The sequence below is a fragment of the Apis cerana genome, linkage group LG4 (assembly GCF_029169275.1).
Source record: "Apis cerana isolate GH-2021 linkage group LG4, AcerK_1.0, whole genome shotgun sequence".
NCBI classification, from domain to species: Eukaryota; Metazoa; Arthropoda; class Insecta; order Hymenoptera; family Apidae; genus Apis; species Apis cerana.
Window position 1 is genome coordinate 3,284,850 of NC_083855.1, and position 26,819 is coordinate 3,311,668.

The 26,819-nt window shown below is 24.4% G+C and overlaps 6 protein-coding genes and 1 long non-coding RNA gene across 22 annotated transcripts; 2 read left to right on the top strand and 5 right to left on the bottom strand.

Annotated features, from left to right (window-relative positions):
* Window positions 1-390: 390 nt before the first annotated feature.
* LOC108003502 (maternal embryonic leucine zipper kinase-like) lies at window positions 391-12,443 on the bottom strand. 7 transcript variants are annotated; one of them, XM_062073570.1, is made up of 19 exons: window positions 12,152-12,443; window positions 11,943-12,093; window positions 11,736-11,845; window positions 11,490-11,643; window positions 11,300-11,406; window positions 11,073-11,240; window positions 10,779-10,973; window positions 10,564-10,681; window positions 10,388-10,465; window positions 9,160-9,232; window positions 8,926-9,076; window positions 8,725-8,828; window positions 6,922-8,661; window positions 5,847-6,219; window positions 4,934-5,108; window positions 4,027-4,230; window positions 1,210-1,642; window positions 1,072-1,124; window positions 391-1,011 (listed from the first exon to the last, which is right to left on the bottom strand). In XM_062073570.1, the coding sequence occupies exons 1-13, from the start codon at window positions 12,293-12,295 to the stop codon at window positions 8,394-8,396; spliced, it is 1,821 nt and encodes a 606-aa protein (XP_061929554.1). In that variant the 5' UTR covers window positions 12,296-12,443; the 3' UTR covers window positions 391-1,011; window positions 1,072-1,124; window positions 1,210-1,642; window positions 4,027-4,230; window positions 4,934-5,108; window positions 5,847-6,219; window positions 6,922-8,393. The 7 variants fall into 7 exon arrangements, with proteins under 7 accessions (XP_061929554.1, XP_061929550.1, XP_061929553.1 ...); XM_062073566.1 differs by having other exon boundaries at window positions 1,072-1,642; XM_062073569.1 differs by having other exon boundaries at window positions 391-1,642; window positions 5,847-6,186.
* A 128-nt stretch (window positions 12,444-12,571) lies between these two features.
* Window positions 12,572-20,460, bottom strand: LOC108003635 (uncharacterized). Of its 3 annotated transcripts, none has more exons than XM_062073571.1 (9): window positions 20,271-20,460; window positions 16,072-16,375; window positions 15,918-16,005; window positions 15,065-15,094; window positions 14,846-14,991; window positions 14,632-14,725; window positions 14,306-14,558; window positions 14,031-14,126; window positions 12,572-13,951 (listed from the first exon to the last, which is right to left on the bottom strand). In XM_062073571.1, exons 1-9 carry the CDS (start codon window positions 20,307-20,309, stop codon window positions 13,244-13,246), a joined length of 1,758 nt encoding a protein of 585 aa, XP_061929555.1. In that variant the 5' UTR covers window positions 20,310-20,460; the 3' UTR covers window positions 12,572-13,243. The 3 variants fall into 3 exon arrangements, with proteins under 3 accessions (XP_061929555.1, XP_016921525.1, XP_016921527.1); XM_017066036.3 differs by lacking the exon at window positions 20,271-20,460 and adding an exon at window positions 17,227-17,364; XM_017066038.3 differs by lacking the exon at window positions 20,271-20,460 and adding an exon at window positions 16,699-16,836.
* On the top strand, window positions 17,302-20,148 carry LOC108003636 (motile sperm domain-containing protein 1). Of its 7 annotated transcripts, none has more exons than XM_028669561.2 (8): window positions 17,304-17,441; window positions 17,714-17,837; window positions 17,940-18,116; window positions 18,181-18,344; window positions 18,415-18,574; window positions 18,688-18,798; window positions 19,158-19,301; window positions 19,368-20,148. In XM_028669561.2, exons 3-8 carry the CDS (start codon window positions 17,972-17,974, stop codon window positions 19,397-19,399), a joined length of 756 nt encoding a protein of 251 aa, XP_028525362.1. In that variant the 5' UTR covers window positions 17,304-17,441; window positions 17,714-17,837; window positions 17,940-17,971; the 3' UTR covers window positions 19,400-20,148. The 7 variants fall into 7 exon arrangements, with proteins under 7 accessions (XP_061929560.1, XP_028525362.1, XP_016921531.1 ...); XM_017066041.3 differs by having other exon boundaries at window positions 17,308-17,445; XM_017066044.3 differs by having other exon boundaries at window positions 17,310-17,445; window positions 17,723-17,837.
* LOC108003499 (eukaryotic translation initiation factor 4E type 2) lies at window positions 20,319-20,984 on the bottom strand. Its single transcript, XM_062073483.1, has 4 exons — window positions 20,955-20,984; window positions 20,788-20,883; window positions 20,560-20,712; window positions 20,319-20,474 (listed from the first exon to the last, which is right to left on the bottom strand). Exons 1-4 carry the CDS (start codon window positions 20,982-20,984, stop codon window positions 20,319-20,321), a joined length of 435 nt encoding a protein of 144 aa, XP_061929467.1.
* Window positions 20,985-20,986: 2 nt separating this feature from the next.
* Window positions 20,987-21,678, bottom strand: LOC133665960 (uncharacterized). The gene is made up of 3 exons (XR_009829449.1): window positions 21,292-21,678; window positions 21,101-21,188; window positions 20,987-21,030 (listed from the first exon to the last, which is right to left on the bottom strand). It is a non-coding gene; the product is annotated as an uncharacterized LOC133665960 (long non-coding RNA).
* A 282-nt stretch (window positions 21,679-21,960) lies between these two features.
* On the bottom strand, window positions 21,961-23,534 carry LOC108003525 (uncharacterized). 2 transcript variants are annotated; one of them, XM_062073577.1, is made up of 4 exons: window positions 23,082-23,534; window positions 22,714-22,927; window positions 22,432-22,625; window positions 21,961-22,330 (listed from the first exon to the last, which is right to left on the bottom strand). In XM_062073577.1, exons 2-4 carry the CDS (start codon window positions 22,908-22,910, stop codon window positions 22,146-22,148), a joined length of 576 nt encoding a protein of 191 aa, XP_061929561.1. In that variant the 5' UTR covers window positions 22,911-22,927; window positions 23,082-23,534; the 3' UTR covers window positions 21,961-22,145. The 2 variants fall into 2 exon arrangements, with proteins under 2 accessions (XP_061929561.1, XP_016921291.2); XM_017065802.3 differs by having other exon boundaries at window positions 22,714-22,912; window positions 23,082-23,526.
* Window positions 23,535-24,620: 1,086 nt separating this feature from the next.
* LOC108003509 (alpha-2-macroglobulin receptor-associated protein) lies at window positions 24,621-26,703 on the top strand. The gene is made up of 7 exons (XM_062073613.1): window positions 24,621-25,093; window positions 25,191-25,332; window positions 25,404-25,574; window positions 25,649-25,759; window positions 25,864-25,975; window positions 26,046-26,202; window positions 26,300-26,703. Exons 1-7 carry the CDS (start codon window positions 24,893-24,895, stop codon window positions 26,501-26,503), a joined length of 1,098 nt encoding a protein of 365 aa, XP_061929597.1. The 5' UTR covers window positions 24,621-24,892; the 3' UTR covers window positions 26,504-26,703.
* The last annotated feature ends 116 nt before the right edge of the window (window positions 26,704-26,819 follow it).

A 26,819-nucleotide genomic window follows, 5' to 3' on the forward strand; every position in this document is an offset into this window, starting at 1 on the left:
GAACTAGATCGGCCGAGCAGATATTAGAAGCGCGTCTGCCCCGTTGCCATTGCGGCAAGTGCTGGTCATTGTCCACCCGGCGGGCACAGGAAGTCGATGCCGACCAGCGATGGTGCAGAGAGAAGAGGAAGAGATTTTTCGGTAGGATAATCGCGGAGAAACTACGACAAGGTGCAAGATTATTGCCCTGCTTTTACGAAAATACCAAGCGTCGAATAATCAGAGTGTTTTTTTCAAGTTTCAAGATTCTTGGAGATTGTTGGAACGTTAATGTGCAAAGTTTTATGGTTATTCCGAGAGTTCGACTGAGATATTTAGGCAGACAAAGTTTCTCGGAGAATTATAGGTTAATTTTAGACTGCTGGGATAAGTTTGGATTAAGCAGAAAAATAAGTGGAATATTTTAAATATATTTAGCATAGATTACATGAGGTTGATCTAATATGTAAACACTTAATGTATATATATGTAACAAAGAAAGATAATTTGATAATTATATATTTATGATAATTTTTGCTACAAATATTTAGAAAATTATGAGAAAAATTTAAAGAAACTGTACATATTTTATTTGTTATTGTGTCATAATATAAAATATGTATAAAATTCCTGAATAAGAATTACTTTAAAGAAATATGATAAAAAAATTACATACCGACGTAATTATAATTTTATATTATCCAAAAAAAGATGAATTCTTCATTCATTCCTCTAAACAGGAATCATAAAATCCATAATTGTAATTTAAAAATTCGACATCTCTACCGCAAATAGTGACAATCACCAGGATAGAAAGCTATCATTCCTTCGAATAATTTTCCATTTTCTTTCCTGTATAACAGAATTTACGGTGTAGTTGCGACAAATAATCATTGTCCATCGCAGGCAGGAAGCTGGCGAGAAGTTGGTTGGGCAGCAAGAGATTTTCGGTACGATAATCGTAGGGAAACTCCGGACGTTCATTGTGACAATGGCCTCCTGAGGCATCGTGATAATTACGACGGTAATAACCTAGCAAATAGAAAGAAACGCTCATTATATTCTTTTTAACACGAACTGACTATTACTGACCAGAGAAATTCATTTGTTTCCTATTTCTCTTCATCTTTTTCAATTCAAAAAATCTAAAAATCAGATAATAAAATGTTAATTTAACTCAAAAAAAGATATATATATATTTCTTGAAAAATTTTAAATAATCAAAAATACTATAATTTATCAATTAAGTAAACTTCGAATTGATTATTCCGTTTCTTCTTTTCTTCAAGTCTCAAGATCTTGATTTAAAAAGGAATAATTTTCCGTTTTCTTCTGTGTGCATTCTATTTTCTTTTTTTTTTTCATCGAGTAGGATGTTGTAGAAGGAAGAAATCAAGGAGGGTAAAAGTAAGTGAATGAGTGGATCCAAGTGGAAGTTGGTAGGAGAAGGATCGTCAGGGCGGCACCTGACCGGAAAGCGTCACAGTCACCGCATTCAGCCTCGTTCTTTCCTTTCCCTTCCCCTCCTAGCTTCACCTCTTTCTTCTTTCTTCCTTCGCCACCTCTTTCGATGAAGGGTTGCTACTCGTCCCTTTTACCTTGACAATCTACAAGCCAGAGAAGTCTCGTCCTTGGCGACATTATGAATGAATCAATGAACAAACTGAAAAAGAAAAATTGTCTTTTCAATATTTTTAAAAATTTGATCAATTACTGTGCAGCATATTTCCTTGCCACATCTTATTTTCTACATTTTCTTCTTCAAATTATTTTAAAAATTTAATCGATTATTTTGCAAAAACTTCGTTCCTAAATTTTTTTTCCATGTTTCATTTTTAAAAATCATTTCAAAATCTTTGTCAAACTAAAGTTTTCTACAATTACAGAAATTTATACAATAAGTTTTGTATACATGTTAATATCCACTAATAATTCTGATAATCCGATGAAAAATAATTTATGTTATATATAATAGTTATATATAGCTAATTTATCATTATTTTTCATCAAAGATCGCGGTTCCTGCAAGAAAGAAGCGAGCGAATTTCATCAATAATGCGCATAAACTCGATCAACGAGGGAACGTCAATCTATAAAAGCGTATGACGGTAGCAAAAGATGGCATGACGAAGGGAGGAGACGAGGAAGACGATAGTCGTAGTCCACGAGGAAGGCGTGGTGGAGGGGACGAGTAGGTAAGGACATATAATAGCAGGATGTTACAACGCCCGTGTCCGGTACATAAGTATCTGGTTTCATAAATGAAAGTGTCTTCATTCATAGATACATATTTCCATACAATTGCCGCTATTGGTTCGTATCTTATGATATCGCCATTATGTGTGGGCCGGTGCATTACATATGTACATAACACCATTATATACAAATTCCTAGTAATGCGCTGCTACTGCTGCATTAATGATAAAGTTGTTTAGATATCGCGATATTGCGTGCAAGTTTGCGAAAAAAAATAAAAAATTAAAAAAAATGTGTAGAAGATCATCAAAAGTGTCCGTATGTCTTCGATCAAACACACATGATGTCGCAGAGTATTCGGGCTCTTGTTTCAATTCAGAAAATTAATTAAAATAAAACATTATACAAGAGTTTCATTAAAATTTGATCAACAGAACATTTGGATTAAAAAGATTTAAAAATAATAGTCACTATGCAACCAAAAAAATATTAATCGAAGTTACAAGCTATGATAATATATATATATATCTCGATTGTAAATGGCACAAAACAGAAAAATATAAAAGACATAAATAAAGTTAATAAACGAAATAACTATTCATAATATTATATACTATATAATACTATAAATGAAATCACTATTACACATTTCAAAATAAGAAGTATCTCTTTCCTTTATTAAATTATTCATGAAATTGATTCTCCAAGAAACTCGTACAATATATTATGTACTTCATCTTATCTTTAAAGAAATAAAATCCAATCAAAGAGAACTTCAAATCCGATCGAAATAGAAGAAAAGCAAGAAACGATCGCGTGCGTTTTACAGAAGGGGCCGCGCAAGGATTCCTGTTACGCGTTCCCTCCTTATATCGAATAAATCTATCTTGATGACGCCAGCGCACACGATGGACGCGCCCTGTGAGCTAGGTAGGAAGTCATCCTTCCTAGCATCCAGAGTCCACACAGGAAATCTCGGACGCACCCACCGAAACAGCCCGCCCCCTCCGTCGGAGCCGATTTAATGTTTCGTTTCCTCTGTGACGACAAGAAGCTACAATTTTATAGAACCAGCCGCCCTACGGCACAAACCCTTCACGAGGGGAAAACACTATGTATATCAACCGATTCACAATTAGATCTTTGTCAAATTTTTTACTTTTTTGCGGCTGGATGTGAATGAGGAATCGCTCGCGATGAATCAAGATGACGCCAAAAATGAGTATTTGTGAATATTTGAAATAGAATATATATTTGTTTTAAAGATTAATTGATTAACATTAATTAATTAATAAAAATTGAATTCTTTAAAAAAGAAGTTGTAATAACATATTTAAGTAACTTCGTTGATGAAATTAAATTATTATAATATAAATGATTATATAAATATATAATTCTAAATTCTTCCAGAAATTAGTCCTTTAATAAATTGATCTCGATATCTGGCTCTTTTTAATATTAATATATGCACAATGAAAGTATAAAAAAAAATATTATTTGTTATAAATTCAAATTTTAATAAAAATATCAATATAGATTATATGTTATTAATTATTATAATATAAAAATATTCATAAATTGTAAATAATTTTTGAAAATAATAATACTTGAAAAAAATTACATAAAATGTAATCCTATTCTTTAATTAATGATATAGAAAATAGTTTACAAATCTTTATCAATCAAATTTATTTATAATCATACCACTTTATGTCAATTCTTATATTGAAATAGTCGCAAGAATACATCTGTCGAGCTTTGTATAGCTCATTAACGTGTACTCGGTACATAGATAATGAACGATGAAAAAATACATAATATCTTGCCGAGATAAATTTTATAAAATAATACCTTTTATGGGGCTGCATATTCATTTTTCCGGAGGGTCCTCCCCATGGTTTCTGATGTCCCGACCGAGTCGTCTACATATGTATGAGCTTTTGCAGGACTCTGTTGGTCATGCCTCGGCGAATCGAGCTTTCTACCCTTCATTTTTGTTACCAGTGTTATATGTATTGCCAGTGGCCCAGAGCTGAATAAACAACTGAAACTGACCTGAGAAAAAAACCGGGCAAACCGAATGATTAGAACTCTTCGCCTTCTTTTCTTCCTTCCATGTATAAATTGCATAACGAACTCAATTTTTAATAGTTTTCTACGCGAATTATTGAAGAAATTTTTGAATGCACATTACTTTAATATTTATTTTGTTTTTTTTTAAAGTCATCTTGTTTTCTTTATTAACTATAAAAGAAATCAAAATTGTAAACTTATATCATTACTAAAGAAATATGGAAAATTTACAAATATTTGAAATAGAATATAATATACAATACTTAGAAAAAAATTTAATGTTATCGAGTTACTTAACATCGTGATCACTTTAAACAGGAAAGTTTCTATTTTCTAATCTACGCACATACCCTAATTATTAAACGACTATGTGGTCTATCCAGTTCTAGATCAATATCAAAGGCACAGTTACCCGTTGCAATTAAAAAGAAGGAAGAAGCCCCAAGAGTTTTCTCAAAACTAAAACCGTATCCTAAACAAAGCGTGACGAAAAGTCCGGGGGCCGACATAAATCTCGTGTATTCTCTTTTTTACGGCGTACAGGACGACGACGGTCAGTTTCCCTCGGCATCTAAGAAAAGCAACGCGCTCGTTCGCTCGCTTGCATTAAAGAGCAATTAGCTGCGGCTCGCGAGCACGCTGATGCCCGGAAGCGATAGAAGCGGGCCGCGCGTGCCACCCTTACCTTTTCTTCGTCTATGAACGTATTACTTGTTCACATTCACATACATCCACATGATCTCGTCCAGCCGTTTGCCTGCAGGCTCGCCTCACCAAGCGTTCCTTTCTTAACTTTGCTACCAGAATTATTCACCTTACCGATGTTTCAGAAACATACAGATAAAGAATAGACGAGTAATCTAAAAAGTTAAATCATTATGTTAGAAGTATATTATAAAAAATATATTTAAAAAAAGATAATGATTGAAGTTAGAAAACTTATTTTTTCTTATTTTTCAGATAAAATTATTCTATTTTATATATTATTTTATTAATTTTACAGAAATACATAAAAAAACAATTATATAGATTCTTTTCTAAAGATAGAAGTTAATGTGTGTATAAAAAAATATATTAAAAAATAAATTCAATAAAGTTAAAGAAAACTTAGAATATAAAGTATAAATTTTTTTTATAACATAATAATGTAACAAGGTATATATAAAAAAATAATGGTTATTGTTTTTCCTTTATTAAATTTTTATAAATATTGATTGACCATTTTTCTTCCATTATTCTCCACCAAATTATTTTATATTTATTGTGTCAAATAAATTTGTATATTACAAAATAGATGATGTTAATAAAAAAATAGAAACATCTATTTAGATGTATATTAAAAATGTATATTATAAATATATATTAAAAATTAAATATAACATAATTTCAATAAAAAAACATTTTATAAATTATTTTTAATATTATAATATTACATGTTTTAATATTTCCATATTATTTTATTATTTATTTATTCCATATTATTAGTAATTTGAGTTCAAGACAAAAACTAAATAGAAGAATAATCTATCAATTGAAATTTATTATTATAGAATTTCGTTCCTAACCTAAGAATAATATTCACTTCCCATAATACTTACCATAAATAAAACATCAAAAATTTCCTGATTTTTCTTTATTCTAGGCTCTTCGATGTTTCAATTTACTCGACAGCGTAACAATTCAATTACTATTGCAGATAATTATTATCACGGAAACTGCATTGCTAGGCTTCATTGCCCCAATCTTTAATTAACCGTCGAGTAGACGATAATTGGTACAAGTTAATATGCGACATCAAATCCATCAGTAAGAACGAAGTTGACATATGGTGAATAACGTTCATATACATGAATTATAATATTAAACTCGCATCCTTTTTCCTTATTCCTCCGAATAGTCGTAACGAAACATAAGCTAACTTGATAAGAAATTGATAATCTTCTTTCACATGCAAATATATATTATAATAAGCTATAACAGATTTTAAAAATGTTATCAGAAGAATATTGATATTTTAGAGTTTTCTTTAGGTTTTTTTAAATCGTTAGATTTTTTTTTATTTGAAATTTTTTTTTATGTTTTACCTATTTATATTTTCAATTTAAAAAAATTTAATTATCATATAATATTATTTAAAATTTTTAAAAAAGATAAATTGATTTTTAAGAAACATATATATACTATAAGAATATTTATTATATATATAGAAATAAGAAATAATATATAAGAAATAAAAAATTGTACATACTTGATAAATTTAATATTTCGAAAATAAATTTTAAACAGTTATATAACCGTATATAATCTATATATCAATAATTCTTTTATTTAACTATGAAATATTTTTTATGAAAATAAAAACAATATGTTTTTTTATTAATTTAACAATAAAAAAACAAACAAATGGAATCCATTTGTAATCATCACATATATTCTATGAAATAATGTGAATATAATTTTCAAAATTAATTTTATCTTTGTTTCATCGAAATCAATATCATAAATCGGCCATTTGTAAATTTTCTTTCGTAAAAATTAAATATTATCTAAAGGCTATTACATAATATGCAAATTATATTGTAATAATTGACAATTAGACAATTTAATTATTTGCTTACAAATATTTTTGATTGGATAAAAAAAATGACACAAAAATTTTTATAATGTAATCACCTGGATTTCTGTTCTAACACATTACTCTTCGATAAAGTACAGAGATGAATTTAATACCGTAAGTTGCACGTGCGTGCGCTCATGCGATGCGCACGCATGCTACGGTTAATTGTAATTTATGCTCAGACAATTTAAGTTCGAATAGTTATTTCATTTATATCATCATTTTTTGTCTCTGTATTATTTAAATAATTTTATATTTAATTAATCTGAATAAATAACTGATTCATAAAACATACTATTGAAATATTATAATGATTCTCTTTGCAATATTTATAAAATAGAGAATTCTATAGAGTTCTAATTAATAGCTCTGATTATTATGAAAAATCTATCATTAAATTAAATTAATGACCGAATAATAATTTAACAACTTTTATTATATAAAAGTAATTTTCTTGTACAATTAAATTATTGTAAATATAAGTATTTTGAATTTACGTTCATAAAAATTTATTTCATAATATAAGATTAAGTTTATTATTCTGAAATACATATAGTTGTTTCAGATTTTTGTAATATAAAAAATGATCATAATATCTTTATTACACGTTTCGTTTTCAGTAGAATAGGTTGCAAATTTTCTGCGGATTTTATTTTGTTTCGATTGATGTTTAAAGGAAAAAAAGAACATGCCATCGACAAAATAGGCTCAGTAAGGCTACAAACAAGAGCCGACGATTATTGAGCGGGCAAAGATAAAAGGTCGGTTTGACTGCCATAAAGCAAAGTGCATGCAGCTCCATTTTATGCTGATCGATTTGTGGTGATTTTATAACTTCGCCTGTCCATAGTAGTCTCGTGTAGATGCCGCCGTTCAAACGAGCCGCGATATTTTATATCTGTGGCATGAACACAAAATAGAGCTTTATATATTCCAGTAGAAGGAACCGAGCTTCTTTTTTTTAAATTTCTTTGTGTTACGTTCAACGATCGAAATAAAACCTGTTACTAACTTTGAGTAAGAATTTTATTGCTTTATCTATATTTTATTTATTATATATATTATGAAATTTTATTTAATCATGTTAATTAAAATCATAAAATATTATTTTTATTTATATACATTTATTGTCTTATTTTTAAACATTTAATATATAAAAATTATTACACAATTAGTGATTATAACCATTGTTGAAATTATAACTTTACTATTGTTTGAAATTTGGGAAAATATTTAATAAAGTTTCATATTTCTGTAACATTTCTTATGATTATTTCTTCTCAGAAGAAATTATGTCTTTGAAAGGCACATTTTCAAAATTAATATGCATGTATCAAAGCTGCCATAAATAGTTTGTTGATACATACAAAAATTAATATATTTTATATTTGTTTTTATGATCTATTTAATATCTATTTTATATAACTACTGGAGATCAGAATATAATCAAATAGTCTTATTGACTTCTTGTAATGTATAAATTTAAATATATATTTATATCAATAAGAATATGAATGTCAAAAAAACTTCAAATAGGACATTTCGATTCCGTTGAACCTTCTGATTCCGCGGAAAAATCTTCAGCTGCCAGAGCAAGAACTTCTTCGCATACTCGTTTATAAACCCATGCATTACCCTTTAATCGTTTTCTTCGAATACCAACTAATTTGTCATTTGAGATACCCTCTAATAAACAAACTTCTAATTCAAAAGAACAGGCATTTCTAGATGAAAATGGTCGCATTGCGTCTTTTTCATCCTCTGTACAATCTTCCGTCTCTCCTTGTAAGATAAATCTGAAATATTTTTATAATGAATAAAAAAATATTACTAACATTATAAAAAATGTTCAACATTACCCTTTTTGATGACACATAATTCCTTTACGACGAAGTGCACGACGTAATTGTGAAAGAACATATTTCGGATCATTACTGGACGTTGATGATACATTACAAAGACCCTTTAAAAAATTTCATTATGATAAATTCGAATTCAAATCATATATAATCATATATATATTATTAATCATAAATAAATAAATAAATAAATATATATACCTTCCCAGAAAGTATGTTAGGTTGATCAGGATCGATATTTTCATTTTTCACACGTCTCTTTGGCGTAAGGACGTAACGTACACGATTCAATCCACGTTCTAAACCCATTATTACTTTCCTTGCACTTCCCGGTGTACACGATTGAGATTCTCTATATTGTTAATATTACTTTTTTCTTCAATATTTTCTTTAAATATTACTTCATTATTATTTAAATTATTATTAAACAAATACCTTGAATCCGATATTGTAGTACTAGTTGGAGTAGAAACAAATCTATCTTTTTCTGCAATTCTCTTTATAGGAACTATAATCAATTTTTTATTAATTATTATATAATTATTATATATAAATTGCACTTGATATTTAAATAAAAAGCATGGACAAATAGAAATTAAAAGGAATTAAGAAAAAAAGATAAGGAATAGTAAGAGATATTATATCTCTTAAAAGGGAATGGGATAAAGAATTCTTACATATATTTGTAACTCCAAATTGTGTTTGTTCACAAGTCGTTGCTCTTCTCTAATTATCTGCTTTTCACACAACTACAGCAATTTATGGCACTTCGAAACTTTCATTAAAGTTTCTAATTAGATGGCTAGCATCACCTAATTAGAAGTAAACTTTAGAAAATATTACAAAATATATATACTATATATATATACTATGTATGTACATATATATTACTATAAAAGCCTGAATATCAGAAAATATATTATGTATAATGGCCTAAAATTTACCAATCAATATATAAATTGATATAAAATAATATTAATACAAATATTATGAAATGAATATTTTATCGAAATTAATTGACATTTATTATTAAGTTGCGATTTCAAATAAAATCATGTAATCTATCCATAGAGAATTTGAGCAAAAATGAGAAAATGAAGAGTGCAAAATGAAACAATTCTTAGCAATCGAAATTATAATGAATAGTTACGATAATGGTAGTCATCAGTCTATTGTTAGTGTTTATTGTTGTTATCGCTTATTGTAATTTCGATCATTCGAGATTTATCTTTTGAAATCTGTGGAATGCCCAAACTTTCTATGGGTAAAAAAAACGATGTTGTTATTTTATTATTAAAGACAATTTTTATCAGAAAATAATTAATAAATCTCATTTATATCAATACAAATCTGTAAAAGAAATATAAATTGTTACGTTTATCAATCTAATTTTGATCTACCGCGAATTAGTGATAAATCTTAACATTTTGCTGGAAAGACTTAACATTTTCCAGTATTCAATTATACATACATATATATATATAAACAACTTATAAAACACAAATTCGAAGTTCATTAAAAAGATGAGCATTATTAAATATTTATATAATTTTTTATAATAAAATATAATTAAAGATCAAAAAAGGATAATAAAAAAATAAAGTAAAATATAAAACTATAATATATATAAATGGAAAAATAAATTTAATTTTTTAAAACATACCAGGAGAACATGCATCATCTTCTTCTTTACTTCGGAGTCGTTTTCTACCAGGCAAATGTGGTTCCATGAAACTATTAGCTGTATATAAAATAATAATATATATGTAATTTGTATTGATTTAAATATAATTAATATTGATCTAAAAATAAAAATATGAAAATTAAAATGAAACCTACTAGTTTCAGGTGTTTTTGGCAAAATCTTGAAAGTAGTATCTATTATTGAAGACCTAACAGATTTACTTCTTGGAGAATAATCAAGTTTAGTTATAATACCATTATCATTTCCTTCATACTATAAATAATAAAATAATAAACAAATTTAAATTTAAATTTCCTAAAATATATTTAATATTTTACCTCAGATTAAATAAAATGAAATAACTTATTACCTCAGATTTAAAATGTGATTTTGCAGAAGATGATATTCGAAGTGAAAGTCCACGTAGTTTTCTATCTAAAAGTAAAAGATATGTGGCAGTTTTATAATCTGATCGATCACTTTTTACAAGTTTTTTCCATATATCTGAAGTATTTTCACCACATATTGCAGACATTGTACTTAATACATCATCATCTTTTTGAAACTATATATATATATTAAAAAAAATATTAATATATTTTATATATTAAAAATTTATAAAAAGTATATATAAAATACAAAAAAATACAAAAAAAATATTTACATTTGTTTTATGAACAAATGAAACAGGATTGAGAAATCCTGCTGTAATCCATGGATGATTGCATAGTTCTTGAATCGTAATTCTTTTTTTTGGATCTATTTGTAGCATTGCTTGTATTAATTTTTTACTATTACTTGATAACCAGCTTGGTTCATCATATTTACCACTCTAAAATTGTTATTATCAATCATTGTCTTTGCAAATTCAAATAAAATTGAAAATCTTACAAGGATCTTTCTATATAAATTTTCTATATTGTTATCATCAAAGGGAAGAAAGCCACAAAGTAATGCATAAAGAAGGACTCCCATACTCCAAATATCTACTTCTGAACCTATAAAAGATATATCAATCACATATCTCTATAATATATATATATAATATTATTAATATCATGTTTAATAATATAATAAATACCTAAGTATTTTTTTCCCAATATAAGCTCTGGTGCTGCATATGTTGGAGAACCACAGGATGTTTGTAAATGTGAATCTATTCCATTTTTTGGTTTTGCACATAATCCAAAATCTATAAGCTTTAAATTCTCTTCTTTATCTAACAAAACATTCTCCTGGATATAAAATAATATTGTTTGTTACTTGATATTATTTGTTTTAATTAATATTAAAATATTAATTATCATTAAAAAAAATTTTAACTTACAGGTTTTAAATCACGATGAGCATATCCTAAGCTATGTAAATATGCTACCGCAGAAACAATTTGACGAAAAAATTTGCGCGATTCTGTTTCAGAAAGTTTATTTTTTTCAACTACAAAACAAAAATAAATTTATAATTTTTTAAATTTTAAATGATAAAATAATATATATTTGAAATTGAATTATAATCTATAATGTATTAATATTACCAATATGATCGAATAATTCTCCTCCTGAACAATATTCTATTACCATAAAATAATGACTCTCTGTTTCTATTACTTGATACAGTCGACAAATATGTTGATGTAATAAAGTTTTTAATGCTTGAACTTCTAATTTAACTCTAGGCAAGTCATCCTAGGAATTCAGAAATTTATTGCAACAACTATCGATTTGAATTTTAAAAATTACTTACACCCAGTGATGTTTTGTCCATTATTTTGATAGCAACTTTTTCGCCGGTTGCAATATGCGTGGCAAGTTTAACTTTAGCGAAACCTCCGCTTCCGATAGTCTTTTCCAAATCATATAAACCTTTAAGCGCACCATATCGTACCATTGTAATAAATTTATAAAAATTTCACGAATATGTATGTATTTATTATACACTGTCAATCACATTACTTTTGAACTCACAAATTTTAACGTAAACAAGTTTTGAAAACCAATCATGAAGCGAACCACCATATACAACTAACTTCAGAGTATTAATAGTACCAATATAAAAATATAATTGGAAATTCTCATAAAAATTTTAGGAATTTCATATAAGATTATAGGATTTTATTTTATATACAATTTACAGTAAATTAAAAATAATTTTAAAAACATAAAATATATTATCTCTTATTTATTTTGAATAATGATCATACAACATGTTAATATAAATATCTTTTTAAATTATATGAAAATTTTTTATTTTCCATGTAATCTAAATTTGTTAAATTTCTAAGAATAATTTTACAGAAAATATAACTTAATTCCATTTGTAAATTTAAATCTTTTCAATACATTTACAATTTTTTTTTCAATACAAAGAAACGTTGAAAATATATAGAATTATATCTAAAAATATCTTCAAATGTAACTTATATATTAATTATTTACTATATAAAAGTATTTTTAATTTACAGTAATGCTATATAGATAGATATATTATACGTTTAGTATTAAATATTTTAGCTTATGTTTTTTTCAAAATTATATATAATTAAACAATTAAACAATTATAATTTTTAACACATTATATTCATTCTGTAGAAATACAAAAATTATCGACATATAAGAGAATTCTAATTGTTGGAAAATTGAAATTTACATTTAAAATATATTAAAACCTAATATTATTTGAAATATTATTAATTTAAGACAGAATTTCTTATATATAAATTTATATATGTTATAAAGAAACAAATTCTAATAAGATTTGAAAATATAAATGTAATTTACTGCATAAATTATATTTCTTCTTTATAATGCAGAAAAATAAAAATAAAAATAATTGTATTTAATCTTTGGAGTGTTGACTACTAGAACTAGTCGAACGTGAGCGACGTTTGAATTTTGGTTGATTATTAGAGTCTGAGGTATTATCACTTTTTCTTCGATTTTTATCATAACGAGATGAATTAATATCCGTATCATGGTTAGAATTAGAGTTATTTGTTTTTCTATAATCATTGCGTCTATCATAATATCTGTAATTATCTCTACCAGGTCTATTAATTCTATAAAAATCTCGTCTTCGAGGATAATAATTTCTTCTATTTCTTCTATCGCGACTATTTCTACGATCGTAATCTCTATCTCGAGATCTACGTCGATCTCGCGATCTAGACCGACCAGATCCCCGCCTTTTACTTCTATCTCGAGATTCTCGTCGTGAAGACCTATTACCATACGATCGATGTAAATCACGTTTCAATAACTTCTCATTTTTATGTTTTCCATCTATTTTGTCTTTTGTCATTGTATCATTAATATCTGAACTAGTATTTAAATTATCTTGTTCTTGATCTATATTTTTACTGCCACTTTTTTTTTCATCAGATTGATCGTTTTCTTTATTTTCCAATTCCTCAGATATATGTGCTTCGACATCAAATTTATCCACTATTTGATTATCTTCATCAGGATTTTCAGTAAACTTTTTAATTCTATCAGCTTCGCGTTTTTTCAATTCTTCTTCTTTTTTTAGACGTTCTTTTTCTAATTTCTGAAATAAAATTAAATATATAAAAATATAATTATGAATTAATTGTATTATATTATTTTTCTTAAATATTGTAATATACCTGAAATTCATGCAATTTAATAGTACGATTTTGAGCTTGTTTCCAATGAGGTGGTGTAACACTTCTCGAACGACTACGTGATGGTGTATGATATCGCTGAAAATTTATTTATTACTTATATTATTATCTGATATAATATATAAAAAAGAAGTTAAATTTTAAAAACAAAAAATGTTTCATTATAAAATTTAATGTTTATTACATTAATGTTTCATTAAAAATTTATTTAAAAATTCATACATACCATATGTTGTATATTGCACACAAATACTTACAAAAATTCCTCTTCCTTTAAATATGCGACCAGTTTTTCTATGTGATCGTACCCGATCTCTTCCATAATGTTGTCTAAATTCTTTTTGATTTGCATTATTAGTAGGTCCTGCTCTATATAAAAATTTATTTGCTGGTACTTCCGGAATTTCATCAGGATCGATTTTTGTAACCGAAACAAGAGGATGAGGTTTTCCAAGTTCATCTTCATTAGAATCATGAATTTCACCATCCTCCGATTTTGCTCTTTTTTTACTGCAATATATATAAATAAATAATATATATTTTTAAATTAATTTGTATATTATAAATCTCAAATTTATTATACTTTTTTTTGGCCTTTTTTTTCTTTTTAGGTTTTTCAGCATATGAATCAGAATCAGATTCGGACGAAGTGCTTTCCTTTGTCTCATGTTTCTTTACTGTAAAAATAATTAATTAATATAACTAATGCAATTGATCAATTAAAATAACAAAACTAGCTTTAACTATTCTAATAAATTTTTTAATTTATGAATAATTAAATAATATGTAAAATATACCTTTACTTTTGACTTTCAGTACAAGTTCTCCACAATTTACAACCTTCGCATCTTGTAACGGACGAGACATACGATCTACTGGAAGTCCCTCAATATGTGTAACAATTTCCTGGCCAGACACTACTTCTCCAAAAACCACATGGACACTAAAAATTATATATAAATATGAAAAATACTTCACAAAAATAGTTTTAATAATTAAAATATTATATTATTTACTTGTCGAGGTGAGGCGCTGGTTGTGTTGTACTACAACAACAAAATATGATTAAGGGGATGAGAGATGAACAGAAAGAGCCAGCTTTCATTGGTCATTGTGTTGTAGTAGTGGTGTGCAGACCCTTCCCTCACGACTACACAGAAATATAGCTAAGTTATTCATTCCTTCAAAGATATTCTTATTTCTATACTTTTCAATATTCACTGGAAGTTTATGTGCTTCATATAAATCATTAAATACTGAACTATGATTACATCAAGAACTGATAATTAAATTTATTACTAAAATTAACAAACCCAAATACCCTTTATTTATTATACCACCTGCTATTTATTTGAAACATATTTGAAAATATATTAGCATGAAGAAATGTTAAAATATGAAAATAAATATATATTAAATTCCTATTACCTTTACCTTTGAGGTTGTCAAAGTATACATCTGTCAGCAGAGAAAAATAATTTTGAGCCAGTAGAAATATTAAAAAATAAAATTTATACACAAAATATTTTTAGAAGTATAAGTGTTAACCTTAGTAAGCTGATCATTTTTGTTAATAATGACATGCAAAATAAATATTTATTATAAAATAATATAATGTATTAATATTTTATAATTTTAAGATTCTACATATATCATTTTGATATACACACACACACACACATACATATATATATATACATATAAGCATATATGTGTATATATATATATATATATATATATATATATAAATATATATCATTCTATTTTTCTTCTATTATAGATTTTATTAATTAATTTATGCTATCTTAAAATACATTTTTATATTATTTCATTAAAGTTTATATATTTATATTTTTTATGAATACTTACATAAAAAACTGTGAACCATTTGTATCTCTACCACGATTTGCCATTGATAATAAAAATGATTTATTATGTTTTAAAATAAAATTTTCATCTGAAAAATATTATTACAAAAGTCACATTTATTGTATAATAATAGCAAATATATTTATAAAAATACCTGCAAATGTTCCACCATAAATTGATTCTCCTCCTGTTCCATTACCTACTGAAAAATCACCACCCTGAATCATAAAATCTTTAACTACTCTATGAAAAACAATTCCTTTATAATGTAATTGTTTGCCAGTTGTTTTTCCAAGTCCTTTTTCTCCAGTACATAGGGCACGAAAATTTTCACATGTTATTGGGCAAATATCTGCAAAGAGTTCAAATACTATGCGACCCATTGGTAGACCACCCACTTCTATATCAAAAAATACTCTGGGATTAACAGAAACCATGGTATCTTCTTTTATATTTTCCTGAAAATATTTAAAAAAAATTAATTTATATTTTTTATAAAACAATACAAATTATAATTTTTATATATATATATATATATATATATATATATATATATATAATTAAATATTTCACAATTAAATCCAAAAGAAGGTTAAAAATAGTTTTGAGAATATTTATTAAATTTAAAAATTATATATATTAGTATGATTAAATATATTTATAAAAGAATATTGTTTTACCGTTATATTAAAAAATAAAAATATTGATGAAATTCAAGAACCGAAAATTCCACAATAAGGTTAGATTTTTTGCAAATTACTTCTTTTATGTAATATACTACCTATTTTTTAAAATGTACGTATTTTAATTATCTTCATATACATTAGACTAACGTTGTTACATCAATATTATTATATCAATAAAATTTCGCTAACGTAAGTATATAATTACTCATAAGCCTAACTACCCGGTGCCATATTGTCGAATTCATACAAGTATTATTAATATTATACGTATGGCTGCCAACAAAACATATATACATTTTTTCCCTATATTAGTATATGATTGATTTATCCCCGAATATATATTTATGTAATATTTTTTAACTAAATTTTATTCAATTGAAATTTATTTCTTTCTATCTTCAGATTGAATTTCTTATTGCACGTAAAACGAAAACTAGGTCATAGTAGGTCGTATAATATTAATATTATGATTAGATAAATCAGGTAAATTATATATGATCTTGTAAATATTTCTAACCAATTCACACATATTGAAATATTTAAATATTAAATTTTCCTATCATTGAACACATTGATTGAATTATATAAAAATAATATATGAATGATAAAGCAATTTTTGATACCATTTAAATCCTTTAATAGAAAAGATGAAATAATCAGCTGATTTTGTAATAAGTTAGAAAAAAGGTGAGAAAATCACAACCAACTTGTTCGTTCACACGCACAATAGTAAATGTTGGTATATGAAAAGTGATGTATGGTGAATACCATGAACAATTGTTTCACTAGGAAGATCGACAGTGCAGTATTCAATCAAATGGACCTATGATGCTAATAAGTTTGTAAATATTCAACTTTATACAAATTGTTATACTACTAATTTTTAATTAATCGTAATTAATTAAATTATTTAAATTATTTCATAAGATAATCGGATATTTTTTAAACAGATTTATAAAATTAGATTAATTTGCAGCTTTTGATACTTCATATGTAAATGCTCTAATATTCATTTTAGTATTTTCATTTATTTTTAACAATTATTTTAATATTTAAAATTTATTAATATATAATTTCTAGCTTAATTTTTATAATCTATAAAATATGTAGTTTTTTTAGGTTTTTTAAGTTAAACATCTAACCATGGCTATCTGCTATAAATGTTGCAATATTGAAATATAAAGAATTAAATACAAATTAAACTTTTGTATTAAACCAATTGCAAATATATAAAGTAAATATTAAAATATTTTAAAATATAAAGTTTTTATATATATATCATACTATTAAAGATTAAAATATATTCAAATATATATAACATAAATATAATTTGCAGGTGCATGGACCACATAAAATTAAACAAATATAATGCAGTCTCAATTAGCAGCAACACCACGAAAATTACCAGTTTTTGTATTTCCACAAAATATCACTTTCTTTTTAGACGATCAGTCTACTCATAAACAAGTTTTAACTTTATATAACCCATATGATTTTCCAATAAGATTTAAAGGTATGTATTATGAAAAAATTAATAGCTAAATAAAAATTTTAATATAATTTATTTGTAATTCTAGTATTATGTACTGCACCAAATAAATATAAAGTTGTTGAACCAGAAGGAACAATAAATCCAAGATGTTGTATTGATATTGTTGTAAGACATACATCTCTTATATCTAGTAATTGTAATGTTGTTGATAAATTTAGAATACAAATGCAAGAACATCCATCAAAATTGGTAATTAAATATAATTTTAATATAAATAAAATCAAAATAATATAATTTAATACTTTTGGAAAATTAACAGGCTATAGGAAAAAGAGATGTTGAAGCTAAATTACTTCCGGGAACAACAGAAACAACTGGAAGATCTACACCAGATCCTGAAATGTTTCAACAACTTCCAATAAATGAAAATAGACAACAACAATCTTATGCTCTTATAGCTCAAAATAAAGCAATTGATAGTAAGTTTTAAACAACATTTATAATTATTAATAAAAAAATATTGTATTTTATGAGATATCATAATAATATGATAGATTTATCTGAATGGCAAAATCATTATTTATAATTACAGAATACACATCAAAATCAATAAAGTTACAATATGATTTATTTCATGGAAATATTCAAAATAAGAATACAAAAATGTACCTGTCATCAGATATGAAGTATGCTATGGATAAAGGTTAATAAGTTAGTATTTAAAATTAGTTTTTGGATTTAAATACTATATATTTAATGTCACTTAATTTGAAATCATATAGTACTTCATATTTTTAATGCCATTCAATTTCATTTATATTTTTATATATTTTTATATTATATGATAAAAATATTTAAATATATAATAAATATATTTTTATCATATTTTAATAATTAAAATTTATTTGCATAAGCAAAATATAAAATATCATTTTTATTAAGAAGCAAATATAGTAAATAGTAACAAATAAATCATAAAAAAAGTAAAATATTTCAAATAAATAATTAGTAATTATTTTATGTAAAATTTAAAATAATACACAAAATAAATTTAATTTTTAGGAGGAACAAATTATGTAGCACTAATTGCTGGAATCATTTGTATAGCTGGACTACTTTTACCTACAGAAGGAGAACAGAATAATAGAGTGCCTGATTATCTTCATCTCTCCATAAACTTTAAATTAATATTTTCATTTGTATTAGGTAAGTATATTATTTTTATTTTATTTAAAAAAAAACATATGAACAGAATCTTTTCATTTATTACAGGTATGGTCACAATTATTATTTTAAGGTTGTAATTTTTTGTCTTTATACATATAAAAAAACTTTATACAATGATTAGAATCATGAAATAAAAGCACAATTAATGATAGGTTTTTTTTGGCATTGAGCCTTTTTTTTGTTACTGAATATATTCTGATTCTAGTCTTAAATAATAAGCTGTCATTATATTGTGACTAAAAATATTTATTAAATCTTTTATTCTTTTAATGATGCTAAATATTCTTGTTCAAGTTTGTGCTTCATTGCCTTATGTATGCATAAAACAAATTTGTACATATATTCAAATTTTAACGAAAAATTATAGCCTTTTTACATATTTCAAATTAAAATATAAAAATATATTAATATTTATATCAAAATCTACATTTCGATTAAAGTGCTTTGTTTATAAAAGCATTATGTACAAAAATCTATCACTAATAATTAATAATTATGCACACATTCTTAAAAAATATGATTTCGTATAAAAATGTATAAATATCCTATGATGTATATCCTATGAATATCCCTAAAATGAGCTCCAAATCTAAAGTATTCTTAAATAAAAATATTTAACATATAAAATGATTGTTTATGGTGTTATAATATAATTATATAATCCAATTATCCAATTATATAGTAAAAAATCTAATTATGAATGTTTATCATATTTTGGAAATAAGATTATTTTTTTATTAATAACATATATTTATTATTTACATAAGTTACAATGGGATACTTGTGAATTAAATGTGTTATCCAATAAAGATGACCATTTAAATTCTGTAGTTGTAAAATATTTTTCTCCTAAGTATCTTCTCACAAGTATCAATTGGCTAGATATAGAAGTACACAAGTATTTATAAATATAAATCTTTTCTTTTATAATAATTTAATATAATTTACCTGAAAATCCATAAAGAATTCAAATCTTTGAGTCGACATCACAAGATTTTAGAGCCGATGAACATTTTTTAAACTTTCATTATGAGTTTTGTATTCCATTGAGGCACTTGCTGGAAGATGTAAAACTCTCCTTAATGTATCTCTAATTCGTGCTGTTGTTGCATAATCAGATGCAGTCTTATTCCATACACATATTATATCCTCCTATTAAGATAATAAATATTTAAAAGCTCTATATATATATATATTTATATGAATTATTACTTTAGAGAAATAAAAATTATCTTACTTGAAACCTTATAGATACAACAGCTCCACATATCTCTTCTCCAACCATAAATTGTTCTCCTAACATAGCTAATATAAGATTTTCCCAACATCTAGAAACTAAACCTTTTCTTAATCGTACTATCCATTTACCACCTTTTTGATTTGCCTCATCCTAAAAAAAAAATAATTTACTATAGTAGAACTACTTAAAAAAAATATATTTAATCCAAAGGATATTAAAACATACTTCCCACATTGGTTTTATGCCAACTTTGAAAAGATGAAAATCTGTAGATGTTGTTAATTCTGATGGCCGGACTAAATGACTATAAAGACTCCAAAACTGCTCCACACTTGCAAACCTACCAACCAATTTTAAATTTTGGTCGTAACTTTGTATACTTGGCTGTTTACCAGGACTGCGTCGACTATACCATAATGCATATGCATATTGTAATTTGTGCTCATTTGGATTAATTTCTATAGGAGGCTATAATAAATATGTGCTATTTAATTGAAAATATTGATAAAATAATAAGAAAGCAATACTTTCTACATACTAGTGAATCTTTCTCAGTTTTTTGATTATCTTTTGACTGTGTTTCATCATCTCCATTGTCTTCATTAGCCTTTAACCTGCAAGTACTACTACAATTTACAACAAGATGAAAGTGTAAATTATTAAATTATTTTTAATTTTTCATGTAATTTTTATTTAAAAAAATTATTACAAATTTTATTTATTTCATACTTTTAAATAGTAACATATGAGCATTGATTTTACACAGTCACATGCAAAAGAATAAATTTGATTATTATTTAGTAATTATTTGAAATGTCAAAAATAAAAAATAAAAATAACAATCGAAAATTTAATATACAAAGATGTATATGATATGTATTTAAATTCTGACAAATGTCAAGACATACATATCACGTGTTTTGTTATTTGGAACTAGTAAGATAATACTTTGCATAAGCTAATAATTAACATATTAAATATATATAAAAAAGAAAGCACGTGTTGAATATTAAACAAGAGAGTATATCAGTGAATTTTGATTTCTATTCAAAACAAATCTAACCTCCATCTAGCCCATTCAAAAGGCACGATGAAATAAAATAAAACGCTAGTTTCACTTACGCTTCGAATTTATTCGACATGTTTCACGCTGCAATATGAATCTATTAATTAATTACTATGAATTATGTATTTTAATAAATATAAATAAAAATAGAAAGACTTTTTAATTTCTGTTTCCTTTTCACACGTTCTCATGTGTATGTTTTTGATAAATTGTTGATCTCCTTCTCTATATTCTTTTTTGCCATTTTAACAGAAATTTTATATTTTTATGTTGGTCATACTAAAGATAGATAAATAAATTAATAGCGGGATATATAAAATATTATACAAAAATGTTTCTAAAATTATAAATACAATTATATTTAATACAAAATGTTTTTTACAAAAATGATATCGTTTTTGTAAAAAAATCATCATATATCATCAATTTTAGAACAAAAACATGAATAATAATTTTTCATTTTTTTTAAACCAAAAAAAATTTAGATTAATTATTAATTTTATTCTCTGAATTAATATTAATTATTAATTTTATTCTCTGAAAATCTTAATTTCAGTCTTTTTATAATTTCTTCTCGTTGGTACATAATTTCTTTATAGCATAATGATGAAAATAGAATTGGACATTCATATTGTATAGTTTCGATACACTTTGTATCTGCAATTCCATCTCGGTCGAATCTAAATTGTGAAATAGATTCCACTGAAATGAAAATCAAAATTTAAAATAAAAATCATTTAAATCATTTTGCATTTTATAATTTTGTAAAAAATTGTTTTTTCCCAACAAAAATATCCACTCACAGCATCCAAATTTAAAAAAAAAACATGTTTGATGTTTCGAAGTAATCAAATAACCATTATTATCTTCACGTATAGCGTAATGTCCATATGCTGTATTTCGAATAATTGGTATATAACTTAAATGTTCAGTATATTCAACTGAATATTTCCAATGATCATAATTACCACTTTCCGCAATAATATTAAAATCTTCTCTGTAAATATTAATAAAAATAAAAAATAAAAAAGGAAAGAACAAAATAGCAATATATATAAAAGTCAAGCATTTGTAATTTTACATACATTGTTGGATTTAATTTTTTCATGTTACTAAAATCTGCTACAAATTCCCATATATGTATAGGATTTGAATTTTTTATTATTCCTTCAAATAGTATATGATGCTTTTTTTTATATACAAAAAATATATAAAAAATCAAAAGTATTAAACTAGTATATAATATGTTTCTTGTTTTCCATCTCATTGGATTGATACCCATTTCTAAATAAAATTTTGCTACATAATATTTATTTTATAAAATATTTTTTATATAAATAGAAATAAAAATATATGTTGGCATATTTATTATGCTATTCTTAACACGTGAAGTAAATAAAAAGTTTCATGCTGCATATTTTTTTAAAAATCACAAAATAAAATATTCACTTACTTGTATCGAATATTTGAATTGAAAAAAAAATAATTTTTTTTATTCTATATTATTTATATATAATTATAGTAGACTTGTTATAATTTCAACAAATTATATATGTATATTTAATTAATATTTTTTAATATAATACGAAATAATTTATATGTGATATTATAAACTTCCGCTGATTAGATAAAAAAGTAATACTGTCTTCGTTTCAAATATCAAAAAAAGAATGAACTATATATATACTACTTTACATTTCCCTACGAAACGTTCCATTTCCCTCCGTTCTTTTAGCTTGAACTACAATACTATCCGTCATTTAAGTTTATACATATACAATCCCCACTACATTCTATCGTGATTCTTTAGCTCCACTTCTTCCTAAATTATGTACATATGTAAGTATACATTTCACAAGTAACTAACTATACAAAAATCACGTGACTAATGGCGCCAAATGAAGCATAACATTTTAAAATATATATAAAGAAAAATTATACCAATTATTATATATTAAAAATTATATATTAAAAATTATATTAATATATATAATGATTTATTTTGTTTATTTTTATTAGATTTTTTTTGGATATTTTAATATTTCTATTGAAAATATATAAAGATATGGAATATATGAATATATTAGAAAAATAATGTAAAAAATTATTGCAAAGTAAAATATATTTATTAAATTATTTATAACTTGAAAAATAAATTTTAACAATTTTATTTACTAATTTTATAATATTACATTCTATATATATATATATATAAACATATATGATATATACATGACATATAAAAATAAAAAAAATATACATATACATAGAAACAGACTATATTATATATATTTGTATATATATAGGAAATATAAAACTATTATATCTAATTTATGTTATAGATACAGATTATAAATGATCAGTGTTTGTTAATAATAAAGTTGAAATAAAACTTTTTATAAAGAAAAATTGAAATTATCTCACGAATCCATCATATATTTATAATTATATATTTTATAAAAAATAGTACAAACTAATTGGTTGCAAACGCAATTATATTTTTTTTAAGTAAATATTTAATCAAAATGACAAGTGACATTCTCATTTCTAAATTTATAAATTTATATATATTATAATTTATATATAAAATACACATATTTTAATTTTATATTTTTTAAGCATAGATGATGATGTAAAAAATACTAGATTTTTTTTTTTTAAGATTTGTCTTTCAGAGAGATAAATATAAGATTATTATATTATTATAACAAAGATTATTATAACAAAGTTTTATAAGATCACATTATCTTATCTAAGCTCAAATTAATTCTAATTCTCGCCTGTATTAAATCATAAATTAAATATAAGAGAACTCTTTATTCTTAAATTTATTAAGCCTGTAATTAATTATTTTATTTTTTGTTGATAATTGAATATAAAAAGTTTCAATATTTTTCAAAGAGATGGTACTACTAATCAAAAACTATTAACAAATTCATTTTACAGTCGGTAACAATATGTAACAAGTTTCAGCATTTTTCAGAGATGACACTAGTAAATGTTAAAAAAAAAGGTAATAGTTATTTTTATATATTTCATATATATTCTTGTATTGTATTTTATATAATATTTTTATAATCATCGAAACAAAATTTAATTATTATTTAAAAATTAATCCAAAAAACTAGAAATTATTTTTTGAATATCTATATATTATTATAAATGATAATCACTGATCAAATAAATTTTAGAAGATAGTAGATGTGTCAGAAAATAATCACATAATTGTGCAAAAATAGATAAAAGTGTTGAAAGAAGAAAATTATGGCATTTTTAAGCAGTACCTGTTTATCAATAAGTTTATGCACTTTATTATTTTATACAACTGTAGCTTTTAATAAATATTCCATAGAGGCAAATAAACCAAAATATGAAGATCCTTTACAATTCCCAACCTCTCTCCGCGAGTTAGATAAACCATTTCGCATGGCAAAGTTGAATATATTATGGATAAAAGCAAAAAATGTAAATATTAATATATTATAAAAATATATGAAATTATATATGAAATAAAAAATATATAGAAATTAGAAATTATAAAAAAAATTAATTTTTTTTATAGCGTTTGACAGATACAAAATTGCAATCAATATTTAGTGATCTGAAAATCCATGATAAAGAAGAAATTGCATATAAACATTTTAAATCTGATGGCAAAGATCCAAATGGTGAAGAAGAAGCGCGATTAAGAAAAAAGCTAATTGGTAATTTAAAATATGAATTTTAAAATATACAAAATATTTTTTTTTAAATATTTTTTTTTATATTATTGAAGGAATTATGAGTACTTATGGATTATTAGAACACTTTGATGATACAGAAAATCCAGAATTACTGAAAAAACATAAAGCTTTAAATGATGGTACCAATTATATTGCCAGAAATATCTTCAAAGACAAAAGATTAGATAAATTATGGGTTAAAGCTGAAATGGCAGGTTTTACTCGTAAGTATATTTTGCAAAATAACTTACATTTTTAATTTATATTTTTAATTGATCTTAGTAAATATAATCAATAGATGAAGAGCTACAAACTTTAAAGGAAGAATTTCAACATCACCAGGATAAAGTGGATGAATATATGAATCTTTTAAAAGATGTAGAAACTGGTGATTCGGAAATACACAAAAGTTAGTTATTTCATCATTAAATTATACAATATATATTATATAATATATTATATAATAAATAATTTAAAATAAATATAATAAGTTTTATATCTTTTGTTTTACAGATAGTTTATATCATAAACCAGAAACTTGGAATGAAATAGAACAAGAAGAAGAAATATCCAATAATGTTCCTGGAAAAAAGCTAGATTATTTAGAAAAAGCAACATTACTTAGGTACCTATATATTTACATATATAATTGAAGTTGATTTATGTTTTAAAAACTTTTACTTATAAAATTTCAGAGAAAAACATTTGGAACTTAGAAATGGATATGATCGATTGGATAGATTAACTGCAAAAGGACCAAATCATAAAGAATTCATAGAACCTAAAGTGCAAGGTTTATGGCGTGTTGTATTAGAATCTCAATTTTCTCCAGAAGAGCGAGCTTCATTAAAAGTTAATATATATAATTATATATATTAAATATATATAATATAATAATTATATTTTTATTTAAAATATTATATATATATTGTATTTTATTATTAATTAGGAAGAATTGTTACATTATGAAGGAAGATTGCTCAAATTGCGTCATTTACACACAGAAGCTGCTTTAGAAGCTGCACGACAAGGAAAACAGTATGATTTGGAGAACTCTACTATGGAACAACATATCAAAAAACATGCAAGGACTATTCAAAAACTTCATACAGATCTTGAAGCAAAAATTATGCAAAAACATTCTGAACTTTAATATAATTAATGCTTAATAAATTTGCACAAATATTATTTTTATAATAATTTTAAAATTAAAAATATTTTTATTAGAAACATAATGAATACAAATATATGAGATTTATAAAGGTCTAATTTAAAAATTATATTATTTTATATTACATTTATATGATATATTTTTAAGAAATATATATAATAAAAGAATAATATATGAACAAATTTAGATTCATAATTTTACCATATTTATAATATAATAAAAATTATATATTATCTAATTCACACATTGAGCTTTTTCTTAATTTTTTGTTCTATTATCTATTAATTAAATTTTAATT